The sequence below is a fragment of the Cavia porcellus genome, unplaced genomic scaffold (genome assembly GCF_034190915.1).
Source record: "Cavia porcellus strain 051 isolate PalLab524CR breed Dunkin Hartley unplaced genomic scaffold, mCavPor4.1 scaffold_21, whole genome shotgun sequence".
Taxonomy (NCBI): Eukaryota; Metazoa; Chordata; class Mammalia; order Rodentia; family Caviidae; genus Cavia; species Cavia porcellus.
The window spans coordinates 42,715,663-42,742,270 of NW_026947504.1; the positions used below are offsets into that span (position 1 = coordinate 42,715,663).

At 36.2% G+C, this 26,608-nt stretch overlaps 1 protein-coding gene across 3 annotated transcripts in view; it reads right to left on the bottom strand.

The window, feature by feature from the left end:
* The window catches only part of Sohlh2 (spermatogenesis and oogenesis specific basic helix-loop-helix 2), a 70,674-nt gene that overhangs the window by 28,275 nt on the left and 15,791 nt on the right, over positions 1 to 26,608 (bottom strand). For all 3 annotated transcript variants that reach the window (XM_013141209.3, XM_013141208.3, XM_063232626.1), the window contains exons 3-9: positions 20,860 to 20,921; positions 20,676 to 20,780; positions 19,193 to 19,292; positions 17,333 to 17,443; positions 1,621 to 1,768; positions 1,373 to 1,461; positions 551 to 672 (exon numbers count right to left, since the gene is read on the bottom strand). In XM_013141209.3, the coding sequence (XP_012996663.1) occupies positions 551 to 672; positions 1,373 to 1,461; positions 1,621 to 1,768; positions 17,333 to 17,443; positions 19,193 to 19,292; positions 20,676 to 20,780; positions 20,860 to 20,921 (737 nt within the window). The remainder of the gene's footprint in view (positions 1 to 550; positions 673 to 1,372; positions 1,462 to 1,620; positions 1,769 to 17,332; positions 17,444 to 19,192; positions 19,293 to 20,675; positions 20,781 to 20,859; positions 20,922 to 26,608) is intronic.

A 26,608-nucleotide genomic window follows, 5' to 3' on the forward strand; every position in this document is an offset into this window, starting at 1 on the left:
TGCATCTATTCTGAACATACACAGACTATTTTCTTGTCATCACTCCCTAAACAACATAACAACTACTTATACAGCATTTCGATTATATTAGATACAAGTAATTTAGAGATGATTTAAAGTATATGGAAAGGTTACATGCAAATACTATGTCATTTTATTTAAGACACTTGAACATCCACAGAATTTGGTATTCTCAGGGTTCCCAAAACAAATCACCCATGGATTTTGAGGGACGACTATTCATCTCCTCCCTTTATGTTCTATTTTATAGATAGACAGATAGACAGATAGGTACCGTGCTTATCATCTACTAGCATGATGATGCTTCTGGTAATTAAGGTCAGTCTTGAGCCCGGTTTCTGAGCTAAAGCTACTTAGATGCCTGTGGCCACCTTATACTTCAAGCTGTCAATACGAGAGGACTCCTCATGTAATTGCCCAGCTGCACGCTACCCTCTAGTTATGGCAGCACATGCCCGGGAGCCAAGGGGTGTAACAGGACATCCATGAAGGCCCAGCACCCACAAACACAGGTATAGGCAGGGCTCACCTCTCACAGCTTCATCCAAGGTGCTCCCCGTGGCGGGAAGAGAAAACACATTCAAGCGCTTATTGGCCAGGAACTGGAGCCCTCTCACAGGTGTGTAAGTGCTTGCCAATACACTGTTCTCCCTTGAAAGAACCAAAAATAAACAACAAAACAAAACACACACACACAAAAAGCATTTTGCACATTTCTCCAGGAAGACAATATAAATATTACTGAGTTCAAATGCTCCTCTAATCATTTAAGTTCTAAAAAATCTTGACAGAGCCTCAACTACAGATTATTTAAACATGAGAACAAAAAGCGGTGCAGGGCCATGGTCATCCTTAGGAATGACTAGCTTTTCCTACAAAGTTTCTGTTTGTTTACATATTCTAATAAACCTATGCAATCATTTGGCATGTTACATTTCATATTATCAAGTTTCCTTAGGCCTGGTAAGTGAAACAGGGCTAGGTTTTCTAGGGCATTAGACCTCCTGGACAGAGGAGCACTAGAATCTATAATGTCCCTGCTAGATTACCATAGCCACAGCCAGTACAGTCAGGAAAGGCAAAAGCTCCATTGTAGGATCTTCAGGAGTAAAAAAAAGAAGAAGAGTGGGTCAAATGAGGAAAAGACCATCATAGCCCTGAAAATATTCATTATATCTCCTTATCACTGTAATGAAATGATATACACTACCAATGTAAAAAGTCAATGATCCTTAATAAATATCTAAGATTTCATATGGATGTGCTCAGTTACTATCTACACATAAGGTATCAGCATGAGTGGAGAATAAACAAGCAGCAGTCTTTGGATTCGCTAGAGCCTTGATCATACCTTTCCGTCTTGACTGTGCATGGCAGGGATAGCTGGATGGGCATTTGTTTCTTACAAAATCTCCTGTTATTCTGAAGGACTTCTGTAATCTAAAAAAATATAGACATAAGTAGATAAAAATAGATTTAAATAGATGTATTTTTTCACAAACACAAAGTTATCCATTTCCAGTTTAATAAAAAAGAAACAAAATTATGGCATAAAACCATTGCCTATAAGGGTAAAATTCAAACTTGGGAGTTGACTACCTGGCTCATGGCAGCTGGAGGGATTTTCTCCCGGACATACTTCACATAGTCAACTGTTGCCTCTAGAATTGAAGCCGAGTCATTCTTCCTCCCCTTGTTATATGGCAAGAGAATGCGCAGCTGCTCACAGCAATACTTGATGCGTTCTCTGATCAAAGGGTTGTAATAGAGGAATAATTAGTCTCATTTTACTCACATGAACAAAGACAATCTTTCCTCCTGAGCTTGTGTGTAAAGGAACTGCTCATATCTTTCACCATCTAGTCTCTGGCTCAAGAAAAGACTATCTCCAGAAGCCAGTAGCCTTCACAAACTTTTAAGCCACCCACTCATAAGCTGCACAAAGGAAGCACTTCCAAGATGTAAAGTTTAAATAGACAGCAGCCCCAACTTCTTCAGCCCAGACCTGCTGAAGAATGCACGGTGCCCCTAACAGGGCAAGAACACACACACCTTCCCTGTCTGTGAAAACCAACATTCTGCTCTCTGAGCAAAGAATCACACACACACAAATACACAAACACACACACGAAACTTAGCAGGCAAAAAACAGGGATCTTCATGTTACTGGGACTGGACCAGGTTTATAACAATAGGTCAATTAGCATCTCATAATAACATGTGATTATGTAGCCTGAGCCAAAAGAATGAAAAGACTGTTTCCCTTCCAAAAGGAGGTATGGACAGAACAAATAAATTAATATCCAGGCCAGTGAAAAGAGGAAACTAAAAGTTTCATGGGCCTGGTGATCTGAAAAGAAATTTGTAGGAGTTATATATTTGATTAATTTAAGCTTTTAGTGCCTTTGTTCATACATGTGTTCATTTACAAGACATTAAATACCTGTTATGTGCTACACATGGGCCAGACATATAAAATGACCCAGCTAATTACTACCTGGGACCTTATTATGCAAAATACTTAACTCTCTGATCCTTGCAATGACAGAGAAATTAAATAAAAATCAAGTTTAATATATATTTAATGACAAATACTCTAGGTAAGTGATATTTTTACTGGGCTTTGAAATCTCTGGGGATTCTTTAAAGGTGTCTCAGGAACTATTCAGAAAAGAAAAAAATGAAAGAGACAACAATTTGACAATGAGTGTGCAGGGCTTTGAAAGTGTCCATACCCTTTAACAAGGTAATTTCCATTTTCAAAGATTTACCCTAAAGAGATAATCTAAAACACAGAGAAACTTTCAAATAAAGATATTCATTATAGCAGTATATAAGTAAAGCAAGCTAAATACACAGCATGACAGGATCCCTTAAGTAAACTATGCTATATTTGTTCAGTAAAATATCATCTGGCAGTAGAAGTGATATTTTATAAAGCTTACTAGGGAAAAATAGGGTAGAAGGCAGCATCTAAAATATTGTTTTAAGCATTAAACAAAGCAAAAATGAAACACAGAAAAAGAGTGAAATCAAAACCAGTTAGTAATAATTATTCCTGAGAAGCTGTCTATGGGTAACATTTTATCTTTTTATCTTTCATGCTTACCAAATATTTTGCCAGGCCATATATCACATAATGAAACATTGAGATGATGAAAAAATACTACTCTACATTTGTTCAACATTAGAAAAATGTTCAAACAAACAAAAGAGGTGAATTTTTAGTGCATACCTGTATAACCAATCACTCAGAATCTATAATTAACATCTGCTATATTTACTTTATCATATGTATCTTCCCACTGCCAATCCATCTATCTAATTTCATATATTGAGACATTTAAAATCAAGTTGTAGACATTTAGTACTACAACCTAAATTTATCTGCAGAGTTCAAATTATTTTATCTTCAGGTAAAAGCTAAGTGAAATAAAATGTACAAATCTTCAGGGTCCATTCTATGAGTCCAGACAAACAACCTTGTAACACAAACCCTAATCAACACTGTCAAAACCCTAGAATGTTCCTTATATTCCTGACCAGTCGTCACCATCTCCAGTTCCATAAGACATTTCTCCACTCACATTATTTTGCATGACCTAAAAGAGCACATTAATCGTTTCTTAAAACATGTGGTAGGACTTCACTCAAAATAATGTTTCCAAGGTTTCTCTATTTGGCTGCCTACAACAAGATGCTTATTACTTTGTATTCCGTTGTATAAATACTCCACAGCGTATTTATCTATTCTCTTATGATGAACACTTAGGCTTTTGAGGTGTTTTGTTTTTGTTTTTGTTTTTTGTTTTTTTTTTTTTGGCTTTTGAGTTTTTGTTCATTATAAATAAAGCTGCTAGATCATTCCATACATTTTTTTGTGAATGTGTTATTTCTCTTGGATAAATATCTAGGAATAAATGATAGGTCACTTTTATAAGTTTATAAACACTGCTAGAATTTTTATCAAGTAGTACCATTTTCTACTCTCAACCATCAATATATAAAAGTTTTTTTTCAAAAAAATTTGGGGCTGTTTTGGTGCTGAGATTCAACCTAGTGTCTTTGCTCTGAGGTAGATCCCCATCTCTTGTTAGTATTTTTTCTGTGAGACAAAATTGCCCACATGGGCCTCAAACTTTTAATCCTTCTGCCTCAACCTTCAAATGTACTGGGATTACAGGTATGTGTCACCATGTCTGGGTTGTTTAAATCTTTTGACAATATTTAACATTGTCAGTAGTTTTAATTTTGGTCTTTCTGAAATATATGTGGTAGCACCTCCTTATAATTTATCTAGTATTTCTCTCACAGCTAAGATGATGAGCAACATTTTCCTTTCTTATTGAACACTTATGTATCTTCTTTTGTGAATTATTTGTTCATACATTTTATTTGGATTACACATGGTTTTTAAAATTTATTATTAGTGAGTTTTAGGACCTTTTACATGCCCTGAATACCAGTATTTGTCAGGTATCTGTTCAGCAATTTTTTTGAGATGTCTCAGGACCTCATACACAATCAAGCCATCTAAAGGATTTTTATTCTTTCTAATATGTATGTCTATTTTTCTTGCCTAACTGCAATGGTTAGGACTGTTTACTTAGTGAGAAACAGAAATTTTAAACAGACACCCTTATCTTGCTCCTGATCTTTTTAAAAACAGTCCATATTTCATTAAGTGCAAATATTAGCTACAGGTACTGCATAGATGCCCTTTAATAAAGATGAAGAGGTTTTCCTCCGCATCTACTTGTTGAAAGTTTTTTGGCTCTGTTTTCTTGAGTTTTGTCAAGAAAGGATATTGAATGTTATCAAGTTTGGGGTGGTTTTGTTTTTATGAGAGTAAGTCTTTAACCTGCAGCCTCACCCATTGTAGGCAAGTGCTCTGCCACTGAGCTATACTGTCAGTCCAGGTAATTTTTCTGAATCTTCTAACAATGTTTTTCCCCTTTATTCTGAATTAAACTGTTTTGGGGGTTTTTTGGGGGGGTTTTTTTGTTTTGTTTTGTTTTGTTTTGTTTTTGTTTTTGTTTTTGTTTTGCATTACACCAGCCTTTTTTACCAGCCTTGTTTTTGAAAGGTAAACTTGATATGATCATGATACATGATATCTTTATATTGTTCTTGATTCAATATACTAAAATTATATTGGGTCTATGTTATAAAACTTTGGTCTGTTATTTATTTCCTAAAATGTCTTTGTTAGATTTAGGAATTTAGGTTACGTTGGTCTCCTGAAATATGTTAGGAAATATTCCCTACTCCATCTTCCTTAAAAATCTGTTCCAGACAGAAATTATTTCTTTGAATGCTTGATGAAATTCATTGGTAAAAACTAATCATTATGGAGCTTTTTCTCTGGTAAGTATTTGATAGTATTTTCAGTTTATTTAATATGTAAGACTATGCAGATTTCTGTTTCTTTTGATATCAGTTTTGGTAAACTGTGTTTTTCCAATAATTTGTTCACTTTATCTAAGTTGTTGAATTTATTGGCATAAAACTGTTCAAATATGCCCATAATGAATGTACATATTTACTGGATCTGTAATGACAGTCTCTCATTCATGATACCGGTAAATTGCATTCATTCCCTGTGGAACCCCTTTCTTGTACTTAATTTTTTCAGCTTAAAATGGTAACTTGTTTTACTAATTTTTAGATCTTTTTCCTGTTCTGATATAAACATTTAGTGTTTCCCTAAACTTTGCTTTAGTTTGACCCCACAAATTTTTATATATTATGCTCTCATATTCATTTTGAAATGTCTTCTAATTTTCTATGATCTTTTTTTATTCATGAATTATTTAGAACTGTGTTTTCAATATCCAGATATTTCAGGCTTCTCTTTAAATCAAGTTTTCATTTAAATCTTATTAACTTCTAATTTAATTTCACTATGGTTATAAAATTCACTCTTCATGAATGTAATTCTTTTAAGTATCTTGAGATCTCTCATACTTGGCACAGAGTCTGTATAAATGAATACCCCCACATGGCCTTGAATAAAGGAAGTATTCTATTGCAGTTGTGAGATGTGTTGTCCTACCAACATCCATTAGATCAAGGAGGGTAGTAATACATCTTCTGATTATTGGTATCTAGTTGTATAAACTGCTGGCATAGTGTTATTAAATCTCCAACAATACTTTTAGGATTATCTACTTGTCCCTTTAATCTGTAAATGCCTCACTTAAATATGTCACAATCACACAGATTTGCTATTTGGATCCCACACTTGGGGGTATAAGGCAGGAGGATTATTACAGCTCAGGAGTTTTAGACCAGCCTGGACAACACAGTGACACTCTGTCTCTAAGAATAAAAATCATTCTGATATACTGACAGTTTTATCACTATGTAATGCCTCTCTTTACTTCAAATGATATTAAATGCCTTCAGATTTACTTTATTTGATATTAACATAGCCAATGTGGTCCTACATTTACTGTTTCCATGGTATATATTTTCTATGTATGTACATTATTATGTCTTTATATTTAAAGTGTGTCTCTTACAGAGAGCAGATAGGTGGCTGTTCGTTTTTGTTTGTTTTTAATCTGTCCTGACAAACTCTGACTAGATGTTGGATATAGTTGGATAAAGGTTTACTTTTTTAATATGATCTCCTTTATTCTCCTTGGTTTTTAGTTCTCTTTTCATCCTTTCTGTTTGAAAACTTTTTACTTTTTTTGAATACTTTTTAAACATTCAATTTCAGTTTGTTTTTGGCTTCATAGACATGTGCTTTGCATATCTCATTAGAGGTATTCTAGGGATTAAACTATATACCTGAACTTTTTATCATCTTTTTGGAGTTTATATTTTATGCCCTCACATAATATACATAAATGCTATAGTAGTCCACATAAATGTATCCCACTCATTTTTCATGCTAGTTGTCATATACATCTACAAACACTGCAAATCATATGTAACATACCTCCAGACATCACAAATCCCACAGTACAATGCTACAAATTTCACTTAAAATAATATTAAGTATTTTAAATACATGAAAAGGAAAATGTTTGCTTTTAAATATTTACTTGCATATTTATCATTTCTGGTGCTACTCAGTCCTTCCAGAAGATCCAACTTTTCATTTGGTATTATTTCCCTTAGACCAAAGAGTTATATTTAGTTTCTTTACCCTGTAGGTATACTGGTGACAAAATTCCTATGTTCTCTTTTATCTTAAATGTCTTTATGTCACTATTTGTTGTTGGGAAATATCCGATAGAAATAAAATTTACACAAAAAATAAATATGTAAGGAAGGCATGGTTTATATAGCGGTATATAAGAAGACTGTTTTCTTTATTAACATTTTAAAAACAGTAATATGCACCTGTTTGGAAGGCCTAGAGCATTTATGTCCACTGCTAATATTTTTGTGTCTTTATGCTGCTTTTCTGATTGTGTAAGCCCACATCTGGATGGAGGAAAGCAGGATGAAAACATGGTTAATACAAGAAAATACATAAATAAAGAATTGTTAGGGGCTGGGGATTTAGCTCAGTGACATAAGCGCCTGCCTTGCAAGCATGTGGTCATGAGTTCAATCCCTGGTACCGATTTAAAAAAAAAAAAAGCAAAGAATTGTTGCAACTCAGAAATAACCTTGTAAACAATGAAAACATTGTTTTACTACAAAAAGGACTCTGAAATTTGTGTTAAAAATAATAGTTACAGATTCCAGTGACTGAAAATTATTTATAATTTTCCTAATGAGTCAGGGTCTGTTTTTCTTCCCCTTGAATCTGCTAGCCTGTCCTGCCATTACCAATGACATGAGAAGAGGTGACTCGATGGTAGTTCTGGGACCAGCAGTTCAGAAGATGCAGCCTGGAACCCTGACCTACCAGGTGTGTGTCTGGCTGATTTAACGGAGAGACCATGTGGAGATAACGAAGGTCACAGGGAAAGACAGCAAGTGACCCAATTGAGTAGACCGGTGTGTGCCTCCCCTTCCCACCAGTCAAGAACCACACATGTGGATGGAGTTGGGCTGGACTCTACACAGGCAATCAGGTGACCTCATGTCACAGAGTGATGACTGTTCATGTTATACATAGAAGAATCATAAACCCCAGTTCTGCTCTAATTGAACCCCTAAAATTATGAAATGTGATAGCTGGCTTAAGCCACCATGCTTTGGGATAATTTACCACATAGTAATAGATAAGTTGTCCAACAGCTTTCTATTTAAAAGTAACAATAATATAGGGTTTATAATATAAAATGTACAATGACCACAAAAAATGTGCAAAATAGTAAATGGAAATGTAAGGTTGTACACTAAGGATCTATTGACTTAAAAGTAGAATGTAAGAAATAAGGTTGCATATGATAATCCACGGAGCAACTAATAAAAGTTTTCCCTAAAAAGTAAAAAGCGTATATAAAAAGAAATGCTAAAATACACTTGATAAAACCAAGGAAGGTAGGCAATAAATAAATAAATAAATAAAAATAAATTAGTGAACACAAACAGAAAAGTTATAAATCTAAATAAAACTTAACAGTAATTATATATAATTAGAGACTGAAAAATATAGCCTGTCAAGCAGGCAAACAGGGGCTGGGATAAACCAGGCATGGTAGAAAAGTAAGGTGAGCATTTACATTAAAATAAAATTGTCGCAGTAAAAGACACATTGCCATTAGTCTTCCCCTAACTATTCCTTGTGACTTCAAACACACTTATCCCGTCATTCTTGCCACTTCTTGAAGCAGTTCTGTAAATCATTTTTCATGAGTATCCTTAGTTGTGCTCTCATGGCTGCCCTGGTGTCCTGAGCCCATACAAAATGTTTATTTTTCAAGGTCATTTCTGAAGTTGCATGGGGCCAGAGCCAGTGAATAGTGGGCGAGGGCACACTGTAACATTTTTATCAGCCTGACTTTCTGAAGGATGGCACCTGGCAGCAGTATTCCCCATGTCCAGTCACATCTCATAAAGACACTCAGGAAGAACAGCTTCCAGAACAGCTTTAGGAATGGTGAGAATGGAGAGAAAACAAAATGGCAGAGGCAATCAGCAGCAAAAGTGAGCCTCTCTGAGATCCAGAATCCAAACTCCTGGAAGATAACAAAGCAAACAGAAAACAAAGATGTAGATCTCTGAGAAGCAAGAAGGAACTGACAGGAAAGTTAGAAGCTACATAAAAGGCGGAGAGATGCAGAAAAAAGAATGAAACCAGTCTGGAAGTTTACTCCAACTCCCAGGAAGGGAAACCAGTCTCTGCAGACACAAGGTAAGCCCCAGGGCCAGGAGCTTCAGGGTCAAACAGGGCATCTGGCCTGCTACAAGGACAAGCTCAATGGCTGTGCTGGTGCAAGCTGCAGCAGCAGTGTGAGATTTTGCTCTAAGGTGACTCCTTCTCCCCACAGGCACCACCAGGAGAGAAAATACAGTGCAGCATCTGCCTTACTGCCACAAGGTTTCATCAGATGCCAATTTGGGAAAGGGTTGATTATTTAGGACTGAGACTCAAAACGACTAAAAATTCGGAGTTCCTAGTGCAATCCTCCCACAGTAATGGTGAGAGACAGCCATAGGAGTCATAGACAGAGAGTAGGCCACACATAAGCCCTCTAAAAAGTTCAAGCCTAGGCTGGGTAGGAGCCAGGGCTCTGCCCTGCTGGAGAGAAGCCATACCTGAGTTGTGCTGGTCCCAGCAATGGCTGGGTCTGAAGGTGCAGGCACTAGAACAGTGGCCCTATGGCTTACCTACATCCAGCAGAGATGAGAAGTCTGATTGCTCTCTCCATCTACCAATGTGACCAAGGACATACAATCGCATGGACAGTTGCCACAGCCTTGGGTAAACAGACTCCCCTCTGGAACCTCCTAAACCCACAGGCCATAAATTTAGGTGCAGAAAATTATTATTTGCTAGATTCCAAAACTTCAGATCTTAGAAAGAAACCATTCATTCAAAAATACAGAGCAGATATTTTTCTTTTCTTTGTTGGACTTTTTACGTTTTTGTTCCTTTTTGTTCTTCATTGGTTTTTGAGGTTTGAGGAATTTTCCTTTCTCTCTTTTTCTTTCTAAACAGTAGTTTAACTGCGTCTTACACACTTTTATATGTTTTCACTATCATTCAGTTCAAAATATTTTCTTATAGTCTGTGTGATTTTTTTTCTTTTACTAGTAACTATTTAGAACCTAATTTCCATATTTGGAGATTTTTCAGATATTGACTTAAAACTTAATTATGTTGTCATTTGAGAATATATATAAATTTTTTATCCTTCAACATTTTCTGAGATTTACTTTATGGACCAGAGTATGACCTCCCTTAATGAATAACCTATGTATATTATAAAAGAATATGTATTTTGCTCTCTAGGGTTGAAGTTTTTCTACAAATATTAGGTAGAATTAGTTGACAGTGTTTTTCATATATTTCTGTACCTTTATTGATTTTGAGGGTTAAATTCTTCAGTGATGGCTGTTGAGGATCACTCTATATAGTTTTTGGAGAAAAATCATTTCATAATTGAATTGGGGTTTGTTGAATGTCTACTGCCTTGTCATGCAGGCTGGCTATGGTATGTGGGAATATAGTTCTGTGTACCTCTGGTCACAGCTGAGGCCTCAGTAGTCTGGTGATGCTGTGAGCAAGCTTGCATCAGCTGAAGACATTGTGGTTCCTTGAGAACCCAAGGGTAATAAAAATAGAGTTTCAGGGGCTGGGGGTTTAGCTCAGCGGCATAAGCACCTTCCTTGCAAGCAGGCGGTCGTGAGTTCAATCCCTGGTACCGATAAAAATGAAAAAGACAAAAAAAAAAAAAAAAATAGAGTTTCGCCTTACAGAAAGGACAATCTTCAACCTGTCATCTCTTCCCACCATTTTTATCAATATAAAGATACTCATTAGCATGAGATCACTGTAGCCCTCTAAATCTAAAGTGATCTTCATTAGCATAAGACCTTCTTAGCATAAGATCACTGCTGCCTTCTGTGTCATTCGATAATCCTAACTACTGAGTACGCCCAATAAACTATGGCTAGCCTAGAGTGTCATGCTCTCTGCCCCTCTTGATGCATTGACCTCCTGTCCTCCCTGTCATGTATTACTAAATTTGTCTGTCTTTTATTTCATCTTTTCACCATACCCCACATACAGGTACCGATAGATGACTACAAATGGATCTGTTTTTTTCCTTTATTCCTGACCGTGTTTATTTCGTGTATGTGTTTTGAAAATATGTTGTTAGGTGCCTGTCTTCTTAAAGTATTGGACCATTATCATTAGGAAAAGATGTTCTTTGCCTTAAAATCTACTTTGATGTAAATTTAAGTTTCTTGTGATTAGCATTTACATAATTTTCTTAGAACCTGTGTATGTTTTTATATTTAAAGGGGGTTTCTTATAAATAGCATGGAGCTGAATTTTGTTATTTATTTATTTATTTAGTTAATTTTATTCATTTCTGCACTACTGGGCATCAAACTCAGGGCCTTGTGCACAGAAGGCAAGCACTCCACCACTGATCTACAAGGTATGATTAACACATATGGTAACTGTTTATATTAAAAAATTATTACAGCGAAAGAAACACTGCCATTAATCCCCCTCAAAACACTTCCTTTCACTTCAAACATACTTAGCTCATCATTCTTGCCAGTTTCTAATGTCTTCTTTCATGAGTGTCTTTAAGAGCTGTGATCAAAATTTGGTGAATGCTGCTACCAAATGCCATCCAGCAGAAAGTCAAGCTCAAAAGAAAACTACATCTGCCTTATTCACTAGATTTGATACAGCAGGATTTCCAACCCTTTCCCAAAGTCAGAATGATCATGAAAGATAAGTATTTTATATGGATTGAGGACATCAAGGCAGCCATGACAGCACACCTAAAGGCACTCATGAAAAAGGACGTATAGAGCTACTTTAGAAAGTGCAAGAATGATGGGATAACTGTGTTTGGAGTGATCAGTAGTTTGAAGGAGATTAATGGCAACATGTCTTCACTATAATAACTCTTTTAAAATATTCAAACATTCACTATATTTTGCAATCATGCTTCTAAAAGAATATTCATGGCAGTTTTATTCTTAATAGACAAAAATTGAAGAAGCATGATTAAAATGTGCTATGTTAATACAATGGAACACTCTTAAATAGTAAAAAAGATTCAATTATGGATACGCATTAACAACAGTGAGCCTCAAAACATTTGCCAAGCGAAGGAATATAGTGACAATTCAATTTATACAACAAGAAAACTAACCTATGGTACCAGAAATCAAAACAGATTTGCCTCTGGGGAATGGAAAGGACAGAGGCATTTTATAATAAACGTTTTAATCACTAAAGTCATACATTACTAAATTCGTCTGTCTTTTATTTCATCTTTTCACCATACCCCACATGCAGGCAATTGAGGATCTTGGCCAGGTACCGATGGATGACAATAGATTGTGTTTTTTTTCCTTTATTCCTGAAAGTGTTTGTTTCATCTACGTGTTTTGAAACTATGTTGTTAGGTGCCTGTTTTCTTAAAGTACAGGCCATTTATCAGATGTGGTGGGGTCAACAGATCAAGAAGAGATTTACTATAAAGGCAGACTGTTCCCAAGAGGACTTTGCTTCCGCCCTATGCCAGGAAGTGGATGAGGCAGGAGGAGAGTACAGGGAAGAAACTTTATTGTGTTTCCCAAGGGAAGGAGCAGGTGAGGCAGGGAAAACACATTTAAGATGTGCTAGTTGCAATAATTTCAGCAAGACCTGAAGTGTAGGACCAAGTTACCTGGTATCTGATATGGAGTGACTAGAATGGGTGAACACTGGCCGGAAATGTTAAAGCCTGGTAAGGGAGATGCGAAAAGTACAGGTTCAGGCTTACTTTATTTGCACACGAAAAGTGTGCTCACAGATGAGTAATTTATTGCCTCTCTGACTAGCTAGTCCTCCGAGAGGTTGGTGGTTGGTGGTCCACGGCCAGTCAGTAAGGAACCAGATATCAAAATATCAGAATAAAAACCCACTTATTACACAAGAAAACACTGTAATGTGCTACAAGTGTTCCAGTGTAGACAAGGGCATGCATTTGTCTGTCCCCTGTCCTCCTGGTGCTGCCCTGATATAACCCCTTACTTTTGAGTTCTATGAGCAAAAACTAGTATTTTCAAAATCCATCAAACCATACATTTACGATTCCATTGCAATGTTAATTTCACAGCATATTAATTTTGCCACAGTTTTTTTAAAAAAAACTAAAAAGGAGAAGAGGAGGGGAAAGGAAATATGGGAGAAAAAGTTGAATGAAACTTTTTGAAGGATGTTAATGTGGGTCCCAAAAAAGTGTAACAGTAACAGGCTCCAGAGACTCCATATTTTTTTCCCTTTCTGTATGGAAGTAGCAATACGTAACAATGAATCAAAGATATGTCTTTTTTTTGTTATCTGCCAAGCAAGCCAACTTGATTATGACCCAATTCAAGTGAGTCACTAAAAGAATCAATCTTACTCTTCCTCAGTTAAGAGTTACACTGAGAGGCTGGAAGCAATATGAGGCTAATAAAGTTCTTGATCCAAACTAAAGCCTGAGTCCCTCCTCCAGACAAATGTGTCTTCAGCAAGCAAGTCACAGGGAGAGATCTCTGGGTCAGACACAACTTAGGATCCTTTTCAACTCTTCATGATATTGTGGAACATCATGGAAATACTTTTACTTCTTTTGAAAAGTATTAAACCACTATCACATTAAACTCAAGGACACAGAGAAAATGATAGCATCCCTTGAAAAATGCATATCCTCAAAATTTAAAAAAAAATTTTATGTACTTTAAATATATGTGAGCCGGGCGTGGTGGGGTCAACAGATCAAGAGGAGATTTGCGTCTGTAATCCCAGCACTCGGGAGGAGGCTGAGGTAGGAGGATCCTTGTGAGTTCAAGACCAGCCTGGGCTACAAACTGAGCTCAAGGCCATCCTGAACTGCATAGCGAAACCCCGTCTCAAAAAAGACAAGAAAAAAAAAACCATATATATATATATATATATATATATATATATATATATATATATGTGATTTCACCAAGAATATTAGAATTGGCTAATTTTTATTAATCGGTTCCAATGAAGAAAAACAGCATGTGAGAGTTATTACAAAGGAAAAAAGTCACAAATGCAAATATTCAAAATCATTGGCTAGAGCATCACCTCCTCACACTGGTAAATACCATAGATCCTATACTGCTTAAAAACAAACCCAAAATACAAACCCATATGTAAATCAACTGATGGGACAAGAAGGAAACAGTAATACAGAATAAGTAATCAGTTAAGAATTAAAGGCGTAGGCAGATGGGTTAAGAACAGGGATAGGCCAAAAAAAAAAAAAATGACATCTTTTTTTCTCCTGGTATATCCAAGCAAACCTTTAAAATGCAGAGAGATCCCCCTAAGCTTTTTTATTTTTTTGAGAAACAAAGAGTTCTAGTACTTCAAATAATGCTTCAGGGATGAATACCCTTCTCCCCAAAAAGCATCTTTTCTAGTCTTCTAGATCACTAGTTTTTAGATATTACTTTCCATCAGCCATTAAAAATTTTAAAAAACAAATACTTAACTTTGAAGGGCTAATAAAATAAACCTAGAGATGGAAAATAATAAAATGTATCCTGATATCATTTAATTGTAAACAATTACTAATATCACTATGATTTTAACACAAAATGAATTATGGAGAACACAATGTTATAAACTTTGTAATATGTGGGTTTTAAAATATTCATTGCACCACATTTTCCTCATTATGCACCAGCTCAGTGAAATTTAAGCACATATCTGAGTGAACACCTTCTGGACCAGAGTAGGTCATCTACCATTCTATTTCATCAAGCCTCAAATCCCACCCACTTTCCCCTAATTTTCCCTAGATAATAGGGGCTATTTAGTAGAATGCTTATCAAATTTCTTTTTTTAATTTTTCTTATTTAATTTTAAAGAGACTAAAACAGAGCACTGAAACAGTGAGAAGACAGTAAGAAATCTGCAGTTGTTACTATATTGCATGTTGCTGTCTTCTAAATAGTTGCTCAGTCAAACTACACAGTTCTTTCAAATCAGCTGTCGGCTTTCATCTGTGACCACACTGAGTTTTTAATTCCTTTCCATTCTCAGGGGGAAAGGTATTCTTACATCTAGATCTGAATTATATTGTCTTCTGCCTCATGAGGGATGCAAAATCCATCACCAACAGCCCGTACTCATTATCAACAAGAGGGGGATTAAACTTCCATGACATTCCTCCTGAGGGATGAAGTGTATGTCCCTCTCCTTGTACCTGGGCAGGCTCTATAGCTGTTGGACCAATAGCCTATGGCAGACATGACACCCAGTAGGTTTCTTAACCTTAAAAAGATTAAAACAGTGGAAGCTTCTACTTTGTCTCTTGGAACACTCTCTAAGAGGTACATGACAGAACTCTGACAACACTTCAACTACAGTGTTGGAGACGTTCAGTCCCAGGTGAGATGAAACTTTCAATCATCTCTGCAAAGGCTCTAGACATGATATCTTAGACCCTAGTGATTGAAGGATCCAAAGCCAAAACTACCTAATGACCTCAGTTAGATTCACATAGGCAAACTGTGTCTGAGCTCCACTCATGCTAATCCATAAAGCCTTCAGGCAGAATAAAATGATTGCTATCAATACATTTTGGTTTAGTTTTTTATATAGCCACAGATTACCAGAACACATTTTGAATGGTTCTTTCTGCCTCCCTCCCTCTCTTCAATCTGGTTTTATTTATAATATATATACAAACATGTTCAAGACTGGCCCCACCTGTCAAAACCACTCATTTTATTCTAAGTGTTTCAAACATACCTTAGACCTTAAGTTTCTTCTCCGTTCCAACTATGGTTCCACCTTTCACACTCTGTCTTTCTGCAGTGTGCATTTCCTTCCCTAGCCATCCCAAAGAAAGCATTTTTGCAAAGACTGATTACAGATTTTGCTAAATACACATAGTCGATCATCAGTTCTTACCTTGCTTGATATTTCTGCATTGTGATCCTCCTCAACACCCCTTCCTCTAGGAAATGTGATTCTCTGGCCTCCTTGATATTACTCTCTCTGGGCTTTCTTCTTATTTTTCTCATTACCCTTCCTTTTCCTTCCTAATTTCTCTTCTTGTTGCATGCCTTTAAATAGCAAGATTTCCTCAAGGTTCTCTTCTCCACTTATCTAGTCACTCCATGCTCCTCACAGGCATCACAGCACCATCTCCACACCATTGCTTCCAATAGATGCTCTGTCCTAACAGCTCTGAATTTGTGTTTCAAGACAGACAGACCTTCCTCTGGAATCAAGGGGGCAGCTCTATCCATGTAAACGTAGAAGTAGTCAATAAAGGAAAAAATAACAGTATGTTCACCTAGCAGCCTTCAGATTTCCATGCTATTCTGCCTCCTGGTTCACCACTCATTTGGGGACTTGACTTTTCCTCCAGCACTGCTCATACGGACTCTACCTACTAATATCAACAATGGGTGTATTCCTCTTCATACTATTTCTAACACACTGCTCAGGATCTCATCATTTATTACAGAATTCTGGCCTCCAGACTCTCTTTCCTTTCATCTTGTGAGAGTGTTCAAAAGCAGAAATGTTAAACTACTGTTGCTTTCATAAAGTCGTTCAGTGGCATCAGGCCATGTTGCCATTTAAATTCCACAGCATGACACTTCCAGGTCTTAACCACTATCTTGCATTTCTTGCCTTTTCTCACTAGAGTTTTAATAGCCATCCATATTTGCAGTTTCATAAACTCACTGGGCTCTCTGGTACTACAGCTTCTGTATCACCCATCTCTTCCTTATAAAAAAAAAAAGAAACCCTCCTCTAACTTTTAAGTCAAATAGCAACTTTCTGTTGAAAGCTCAACTTAGCAATCACTATTTGCCAAAAAAAAGCCTTTCCTGCACCTTCATTCAGTCTTTACATAATTTTCCTAGTCTAGTTACTCCATTGTTCCTTACCATGATGTTTATTAAAACACAATTTCTGTTTAACATAATTTTCTCTTCAATAGCCTATTTATAAGTCTGAGTACCAGTTTGACACCTATGTCAAGGATTTCTTTTTTAGCTCACTCCTTTAAATCATCTTCTGGCATAAAAACATATGCAAAAATATTTATTAAATGACTGAATGAGTGACATTTATTCAGTTGTCAGATTTCTCAGTTTCATTTAATCTTTTAACAATATTACAAAAAGTTATGATTCATGAAAGTAATTTTTCCCTACAAAGGAGAGTTGTACTAATACTTACCTTCTCAGCTTTTCTTTGCTTGAATGAAGGAAAGGAATCTGTTTGCCTTTCTCAAGTTCTGATGATGGAATTTTAAATTCAAGACCAATGTCATTTCTTAGAGTTTCAGAGCTGGAATAAGACAAATATCAGACCATGTATTAAAGTGGAAAACTGTCAGGCAATATTAAAAAAATCAGCACCAATATACTGGCCAAATAATGCTTCTCTGCCTCTTGCTTCAAACAAAAGGGGCAATAAATACCAAAGCACATTACCTTACACATTTAGTGCAAATATTTTCTTGCAAGTATTTAAAAGAATGCATTAAAACCACCATAAATTCAATTACTGACAAAAATTTTAAAAGGTACTGATAAAGCATAAGATAAAGCAGTATTAAAACATTTTGATCTCATCAATTATGACTATTCCAAATTACAGACAGTCCTCATCTGACGATGCTTCAACTGCAATCATTTTTTAAACTTTACAATGGGGTAAAACCATTTCTGCAATTCTGTTTTCCACCTTCAGCACAGTATTTAACAAATTACATTAGATATTCAATGTTTACATAACCCTTTACAACACAGACTTTGTTAGATGATTTTGGCCATTTGAAAGTAAAAACAAGCATTTTAAAAATGTTTAAGATATGCTAAATAGACTAAGATGCTCAGTAGTGGAATAAATGTCTTTTTGACAGTTTCAATTTATAATGAGTTTTTTTTTAGTTAGACATAGCCCCTTCATAAGTCAAGGAGCAGGACTGTATCTACGCTTCATAAAAAAAGATATATTACAAGAAAAAGTATAAAGGATTAGAGGACCAAGATACACTCTCTTCCAATTTAGCCAGAGAAGGGTAAATACTCTCCATTTTAAAATTTGTCATTTAATGGACATTGTCTGCCCCTATCATTTTTCTAGAACTTTGTTAGGAGCCATAAAGTTCTTTGAGATTAAAATCCTAAATAAAATCACAAGACTTGATGCTATCACTACACTATTTAAGTGAGCTCATCTTTGGTTTAACCACATTTAACTGGCTGCCAAATCCCTTCCTTGTTCAAAATAGTAGGTGGTTGCATTCTACAAATTCCGGAAGTGAATGACTCAAAATCTTCACTATCATCAGTACCTACAGCCTCAGTACTTTCTTCTTTTATTTGTAGCCCTCAACTCTATTTAAAACTTCCTTGCAAATAAAATGGAGAGACAAAGACTATAAGGATTGAGTCTTCATAAGCATTACATACTAGCATTGCAAGGACCTGATGCTTAGTTAAACCACCTGTCCAAGGCGTGTCTGAATGCCAGTGCCATTATCTTGGAGGAAGACATACAGGAAAAGACCCAGCAGAGTACACTGAATATCAAGAGATTATCCTAAAAGCTACCGAAGATATATAAATAATCTCTAAATCCTAAGTGTGGATATCTGTAATTGGAGGAATGAGTTAAGTTGAAGGAACAACAGAGAGAAAGCCCAGTGGTAGGTGGATGCAGGTAAAGTTTGATTAAAGAAAGGATTCTACTATTTTTTAAAAGTTTGAACATCACTGCTATACTCTCCTTTAGTGCTAACCTAGTCACTCCTAACAGGGGAACTTACGTACAAGTTGACCTGCACTCCTGTGGTCACACATAATTGTTAATGAAGTGCTTTCTTATACTGAATTGAAACTTTCATAACCTATACTCATGATCCAGGATTCTGAAATACAAAAAGCATTCCTCTTCCACAAAGGGCCTTCTTTTTGTATAACCCTCAGCACTTGAGCTAGTGCTCCACAGTCAGCAAGTTCTCCAGAATTTTTCAATGAAATACACATAGCCAAAATTGCTAATATATGAAAAAAATATAAAAACACCAACCAAGTGAATAGATCAGTAGAAATATATCCCAGGTGTTCACTACAGGAATTCAGTAGGGTTGATCCATGTTCTTCAGATCTTGTAGCATTTTCTTTCTTTCCTGAGTTTTAAAAGAGAACCATTTTAATTCTAAAATCACTAATAATGATTTTACACAGTATTTTTAAAATAGAAAGCAATTTATAGATCTCAGTCTGTGAAGCATAAAACTACCAGACTCAGAAAGCCAAATATTATTTATTCCAGGATACCCTCCTTTCAATCAGATTCTAGTAATTAGCAACAGGTGTGCTTAAAACACATTCGGCTGAGTTTATCAAGTTCCTATTTATAGGTAAATGTCAACAGACAGAAAACATGACTAAGTCTTCAATAGGCAGCTGCATTGTCAAAATACAGCTTCTGGAAAAATTTTTTTGCAGCTGCTCATCCTCGGAGCAAAGATGAGACAACTGAAGAAGGCGTGGTAGAGACCAATAGAAGGATGCTAGACAGGTGACAAGCAGCTGCACTGCTCCCACTGAGAACCACACAGGGTTGCACAAGGACTGTGGCTGCCGTGGGTAGCCATTCTAAAGAAGGACTGTGAAACTGCAGGGACCGGGAGCCAGGGAGGGTTCCAAAGCAAGCTAAGTGATCTGAATATTTAAAAATAACTTTAAAAATTTGGCAAGTGGGAATATCCATTTATTTCTTTCAGTTTTACATTAACATTAATCTGTGTAAAAAAAAATAAAGAAATAAAAATTCTAAAAGATTTCTCACTAGTATCCCAGGCCTAGAGCAACCAAAAATAGCCACCGACCAATACTAACTGTAGAACTTAATTTCAGAATTTAGTCTGTCCTTTCATAAGCAAAGCTAATTTAATTAGTTCGTACTTAAATACTAGTAATAACACATAATACAACAGGTAAAGAGATTAGAAAGGTCAAACTACTTAAAACATTGACACTCATCTCTGTGTCTAAAAATCTAAAAGAGAAGAGATAACCACCTTATTAATTCGAGGAGGTAAAATAATTTAAATGCAAATGTTCTGTAAAGCAATAGTAGTATACAATTTAAGGTTAGTACTCTGGCTTTTGGACATCCATATAATTACACAGCATGACTAATTCCATTTTAATGACTAAGAAATTATGGTTACTAGGCTACCAAAAAAAAAAAAAAAAAGAAAAAATAAAGTGACAGTATTGCTACCAAAACAAAACAAAATAAACACAAATAACAAAAAACTCTATCTACAACAGTACTTTCCCTCTGAAAGTGTAAATTTTTTCATATTATGTAAAGAACATATTTTTTCTTTTAATTAACACTTATTTTCTTCTGACCTGCTTCACAAAGATAACATGTTCTTTATAATACATAGTACTTAATCCTCAGCAAATAAAAGGCATAAAAAGGAAAGCAATTTAAAAGCACATAAACATAGTTCTCGTGGAATTTTCAAGCCTTTGGAAATTTATTTTTTACTCACCAGTATTTGAGAAATACATTTTCCAGTATTTTACCACAATACTCAGTTTTTCCCTTGTCAATGGTTCAGTTACAGTAACATCACATCCATGCCCTGAAATACAACCTAAGAATTTTGTATTAAATATTGATCTTATGACTTCTATTTGAAGAAAAAATGAACAGTATAGTCAACAAGCACATACCTTTAAAATTTTCAGGGATTACAAAAATAAACAGCAAGTCTGTATTTTTCTTCTTGCCAAATCTGAGAGGGGAAAAAAATGCTTAATGAAGCAAAATCACCTTTTAAAAACTGGGATTCAGGATCTTAACTTATTAAGAATTTAACACAGTAATTTTTATTTCTTTAGAATTAAAAATGATATGGAATTTAGTTAAAACACCTCAAATCAGTAAGATGGACCGCATTTTCTTTAAAAAAAGATAAATTTAAATCTTACCCAAATCTTTTTAATTGCTTCTAAGTTTATAAGAAATTTGAGGATGTTTTAAAGAAAAGGGATGAAATCAGCAAAATCCAGAACACAGGAAATTATAAAAGACGAATAACCCCTTTAAAATACACAGACATGCACGCACACACACACACACACACACACACACACACACAAAACACATACACGCACAATTAAAAAGCAAGACAAAAAGTAAAAAAAATAAGAGGGATAAGAAAATTGAATCTTGCTTTGTATAAATACGTTTTTAAAAATCTGAAGCAGCAAAATCTGAATACTAATTAGATGTTTGGACAATATTAAAGGATAAGTAAACTTTCTGATGTGTGCAGTATTACTAATGTATCTTTATTTTAAATCCCTATCTTAGGTATTTATTAAAGTATTTGTGGATGAAATGAGATCATGCTAAGTTTACTTTAAGATAATCCACCTATGGATAGGGCAGCTATGGAGAGAGAGATGAACAGACTGGCAGATGTTGACAAGCATTACAGCTACTTTATGGGCAAACGGAAGTTCACTATACTAGTCTCTCTATTTTAACACACTTGAAATTTTCCTAAAACCTTTTAAAGAAATTACGATGTTATGCTTAAAGAAACTCAGGAGTATGATAAGTCAGCTCAGCCTCAGCATTAACTAAAATGAAATAATTGGGGCCAGAAATTTAGCTCAGTGGCTTAAGTGCCCACCTGGCAAGGATGAGGTCTTGAAAAAAGAAGATTTTCCAAGTACAATATTATTGTACTTTAAACCAAATTTAAAGAGAATAATGATCTGAGAAAACTACAGTATTCTTAAATACCTAAGACATCTTTTTCAGTATATGGGTTATACATAGGTATCACTTATTAAACTAGAAGAACCCCCACTGCATACAATACTGTCCAGCTTATTTAGCTTTTTTAAATGTTGCACAGCTTTATAGTTTATTTGAAAATAAATATATATTATTCTATATTCCAAATTTTATTCTACATATATTTCTCTGTAGGTATCCATGGTGATCCACAGACTCCATGTGGATATCAAAACCCTTGGATAATCCAGTCCTTCATATAAATGGTATAATATTTGTATACAATCTACATATATCTTCTTAAAGGCTTTACATCATTTCTGGATTACGTGTAGTGACTAATAGAATGTAAAAAGTTGTTACCTTGTATTTTTTTAGGAAATGATGACATATTCGGTACAGACACAATAAAAAATTCCATCTTCAATTGGTTGAATCTGGACATGCATAATGTGTAGCCATAAGAGGATCGACAATATATAATTTATATATCTGAGTCATACATACTGAAAGACTATATTGGACTCTGTGCTGGGCTCTGGGGAATAGAGGTGGTTAACAGACAAGGTCTCTGTTCTCGTGCAGTGAATAGTTTCCTGGGGAAGGCAGATGTTAAATTACTGAATACAAATTACTGAATACAATGAAATTACAGCTGAAATTATATCCCACACTATGAAGGAAGTCTCGCGGTCCATGGGAGAACATGGTAGCCATGACCCGCACTGCAGCCTCCAGATAGAAAGGCTTCCACAGCTGGCCAAGAAGTCACTCACAGGAAAAGCAGGGGACAAGGGAGGGCCGGAAGCAACACACAACAGAGAACGTTCTGGGCAAAGACAGCAGCTTCACGTGCACAGACCCTAGGGAGGTAGAGGGCAAGGTAGTTTAAGAAAAAGAAAGAAGTTCAAAAGGTCCTAACATGGAGCCCGTGAGGAACAGAAGCATGAGATAAAACCAGAGAGGACAGGTGAGAGGCCTGAGCTCTGATCCTTCTAGGCTCAAAGAAAGATTTGGTATCTCATTAGAATGGGCAACGGGAATCTTAAAGCTGGGAATAGCATGATTCTATTTGCATTTTAGAAATCCTACTCTGCTTGAGTTGGGACAGACTGACAGGGATAACACAAAGAGACTACAGTTATCCAGGTAAAAGGCTGGTGGTGCAGAAGAAGACATAATTGAGAACCTTCTGTAAAAACAAATAATTTGGAATATTTACTACGTTAATTACTTAAGACAAGCAAGATTGTTGCTAAAATGTGACATTTAACATAATGTGACATTAAGTTGAAGTATACTGGGGTTTGATTCTTCTGTGAATTCTGAGGAGTCTGGCTTGGAAGAGAAGAAAGCGAAAAATACACAGTTGCCATAAAGAAGCAGGAATAAATGGAAGGAAAGACAGCAAGTGACTGACTAAACGTGGAGGGAGGGAAGGCACATCACTGTATGGACAGAGAACAGCAGTAAGAGAACGACACCTGCCACGTAGTACTTCATATTTTTAATTAAGTGATAAGTAAGTAGAGATATGATGGGGCTATGGATAAGAGGATGAGGAAGGAGATGGCAAAGGAAATGGCTGAAGAAACAGGACCTCTGAGAAACATATGATTGAGTGGTTCACAAAAATTACTTTATACAATCAAAAAGGGTAAGTCCCAGGGCTCTGCATTATAGAATTGAAAAAAGTAGATTCTTTACTTTTAGAAGTCAGCCTGTTTATTGTGTAAAAGCATATAAATTGATGTGACTGACAATAAAATGTTAGATTGGGACAGATTTGTATGCCCTGATGACTTTTAAGCTTTACATCACAGTTAGAGCACCTGAATTTTTGTCATTAGCACAGAATCAATGACCAACAAAAACACTGGGCCTACTAGTTAAATCCTAATTGTGGAGCTGTGCAGAGACTTCGGCAATCAATAGAGTTCTCAAAATCCAATAATATGTAATCTATTAATAGGTGATTTCTTACTGTTATGTTTTTTTTTTGTAGTTCTGTATTACATGTACCCTTACACCGCTTTGTTTTGTTCTGTGTTTTTCTCTTTTTCCTCTTAAATAAAATTTAAAAAAAAATCCGATACTCCAGTATTAAACTCAGCTTCTCATACACATTTTGCCCAAAACAATAGTTTCTAATAAACTTTCCAAAAAACTTTCTAATTTCCAGTAGCACCAAAGATGTCTTCTTTCTAATGAATTAATATTCCTTAAAACAAACTTGAGCAACACAGAAACAGAACAAAAGAAAACAAAATCTCTTATTTACCCCAACTAACATCCCTTCTCTTCCATATATTGAAATCAGGCTCTGAGACTTGATGAGTACTTCACGATTCAAGTGTATTGTGTTTTAAAATTTGATAATTCACTTGGGGACAATTGATTTCTCCTTTAAATCACACTGAATAAATCTCAGGATACTTCCTGAAAACCTACCCTACCTGTGAACTGTGGGACTGACACACTTTCTTCAGCTTCTGTCTGCCTCTAGCCCTCCTGAGGAGCTGGGGCCAGCCACTAGCTCCAGCCGCAGAATGGCTGGCCTCACTCTACAACAGACCTAGCCCTTGTGTAATTAGTCACATTCCCATCTCTGAGACACAATACCAACAACCACCACATAAAAGAGGAGAGGTTTAATTTGGCTCAGAGTTCAAGGGATTCAATCCATGATCCAATGCCTCTAAGGCAAAAACATCATAGCAAAAGGGCATGGCAGAACAAAGCCAGGAGCCAGGAATCAGAGCTGGGGAATAGTACCAGTGAAGGAGCAAAGGACCAAACACAGACCCCAGGCCGTGCCTCCTTGACTTACCCAGGCATACCGACAAGTGTGCTTTACCAATCTCCTGGGCGGATCCAAAAGCCAAGTGGACACTCACCCTAACTGCCACATCTAACCCTTTGTCAACTTCATTCCCAAACACACCACCTAAAATCACACACTCTCCAAATGAAGACAACAGCAAGTACACATAATTCTACCTAACATATTACAACTATCCCAGGGCTGGGGATTTAGCTCAGTGGCATAAGTGCTGGCCTGGCAAGCACAAGGTTATGAGTTTGATCCTCAGTACCAAAACCAAAAAAATAAAAATACAACTATCCCATGTATAACCAGAAATGCAATACATCTTTCTCCAAATTTCCAACATTTAAAACATTTTTCTCAAAATCCAGGTCAAGCATCTTCTCTTGTAAGACAAAAGGCAAATTATTAACTATGAACTTCTATTAAAATAGCCAAAAAGGTACATAATATCAATGAGTCAAAAGCATGGCATAAAGATTCCTATTAAAAAAGGAGAAATGGGGGTATAAGAAAGAATCACAGCAAAGCAAAGGTAAACATTAAGTCCTATAGCTTCATATTGAGCACCTGGGACACAAGGTGGTGATTGTGGTCCTACGCCTATGGCCTTGCTGGACCTATCTGACCTCTCTCTTGAGCTGGATCCACTCGTAACTAGCACCTTTCTTCCACAGATGTTCCATTCCTAATTTCCTGGGGTCTCCACTCTACCGCTGGCTTCATCTCACAGCTTTACATTCTTTCCTTTCAAGAGCCTGGTCTTCCAGGTCTTCCATATCCAGACAGAATCTACCCTGACCCCACAACTCTTGCAGAAGCATGCTAGTAAAATCAGCATCACATGGATGATGTGAAGGTCTGCTGTCATCTCAATAAGTAGCTCTTTCCCGTAACCGGCACCCCTGGACCACAGCTACAGCAGCTTCTGAGTGTCTGGACGATTGAGCACTGTGAAATAAACCGTGGGGAACTAATTCCTTATGCAGCCCTTCTGGAGCAGGGGACCCAAGGACTTTCTTATCAAATCAAATGTTTATACTTTTGAGCATGCAATGGGAGGGATTTTGCTGATTCCTGTGATCCTCTAAAAGGATCTTTCTTCTTTCTTTCTGTACAAGGTACTGTACTTGGTTCCTTTTTAATCATGCTAACCTCTTCAGCAACTATACTTTCTTTGCTCCAGATTTACACATAGTTCCTTCTGGGCTAAAAAAGTAAGTTTTGTCAAATTTTTGTGCTCTTTTTTCCCGTGATTGTCACCATGAATTTGGTTGGAAGCAGTCATTAGGACCCATGCCACTGAATATTGTACTGTTTTAAAATTTTCTAGGCCAGATTAATTGGCCCACTGTCCTTAATCTCAGGATCCCACAAATTCTCGGACACGGGCAAAATGTGTATAATTTTTTGCCAGCATGTAACACACATGACCTTCTCTCCAATTATCCCTGAAATCCTCTTCTCAGCTGTAACTTCCTTAGCCTGAGCTTCACTAGCCACATTCCTATCGGTACTTTTGTCTACTGAGCTCTAACCAGAATAATTCATTCATCAGTATTTTAGAGCATCTCTAGCTCACATCTCCAAAACTTTTCAAACTTATCCTGCAAACCAGTTTCAAAGACTCACTAAACCATATGATCAGATATGGTCACAACAAGGACTTCACTTCTCTCATATCAATATTCTGTATCAGGCACTTTCCTGTCACTAAGATACAGTACTAGATACCCACAACATAATGGAGGAAAGGTTTAATTTGGCTTAGGGTTCAGGGAATTCAGGTAATGGTCTACTCCTTCCATGGTAAGAACATCATGGCAGAAATATGTGATAAAACAAAG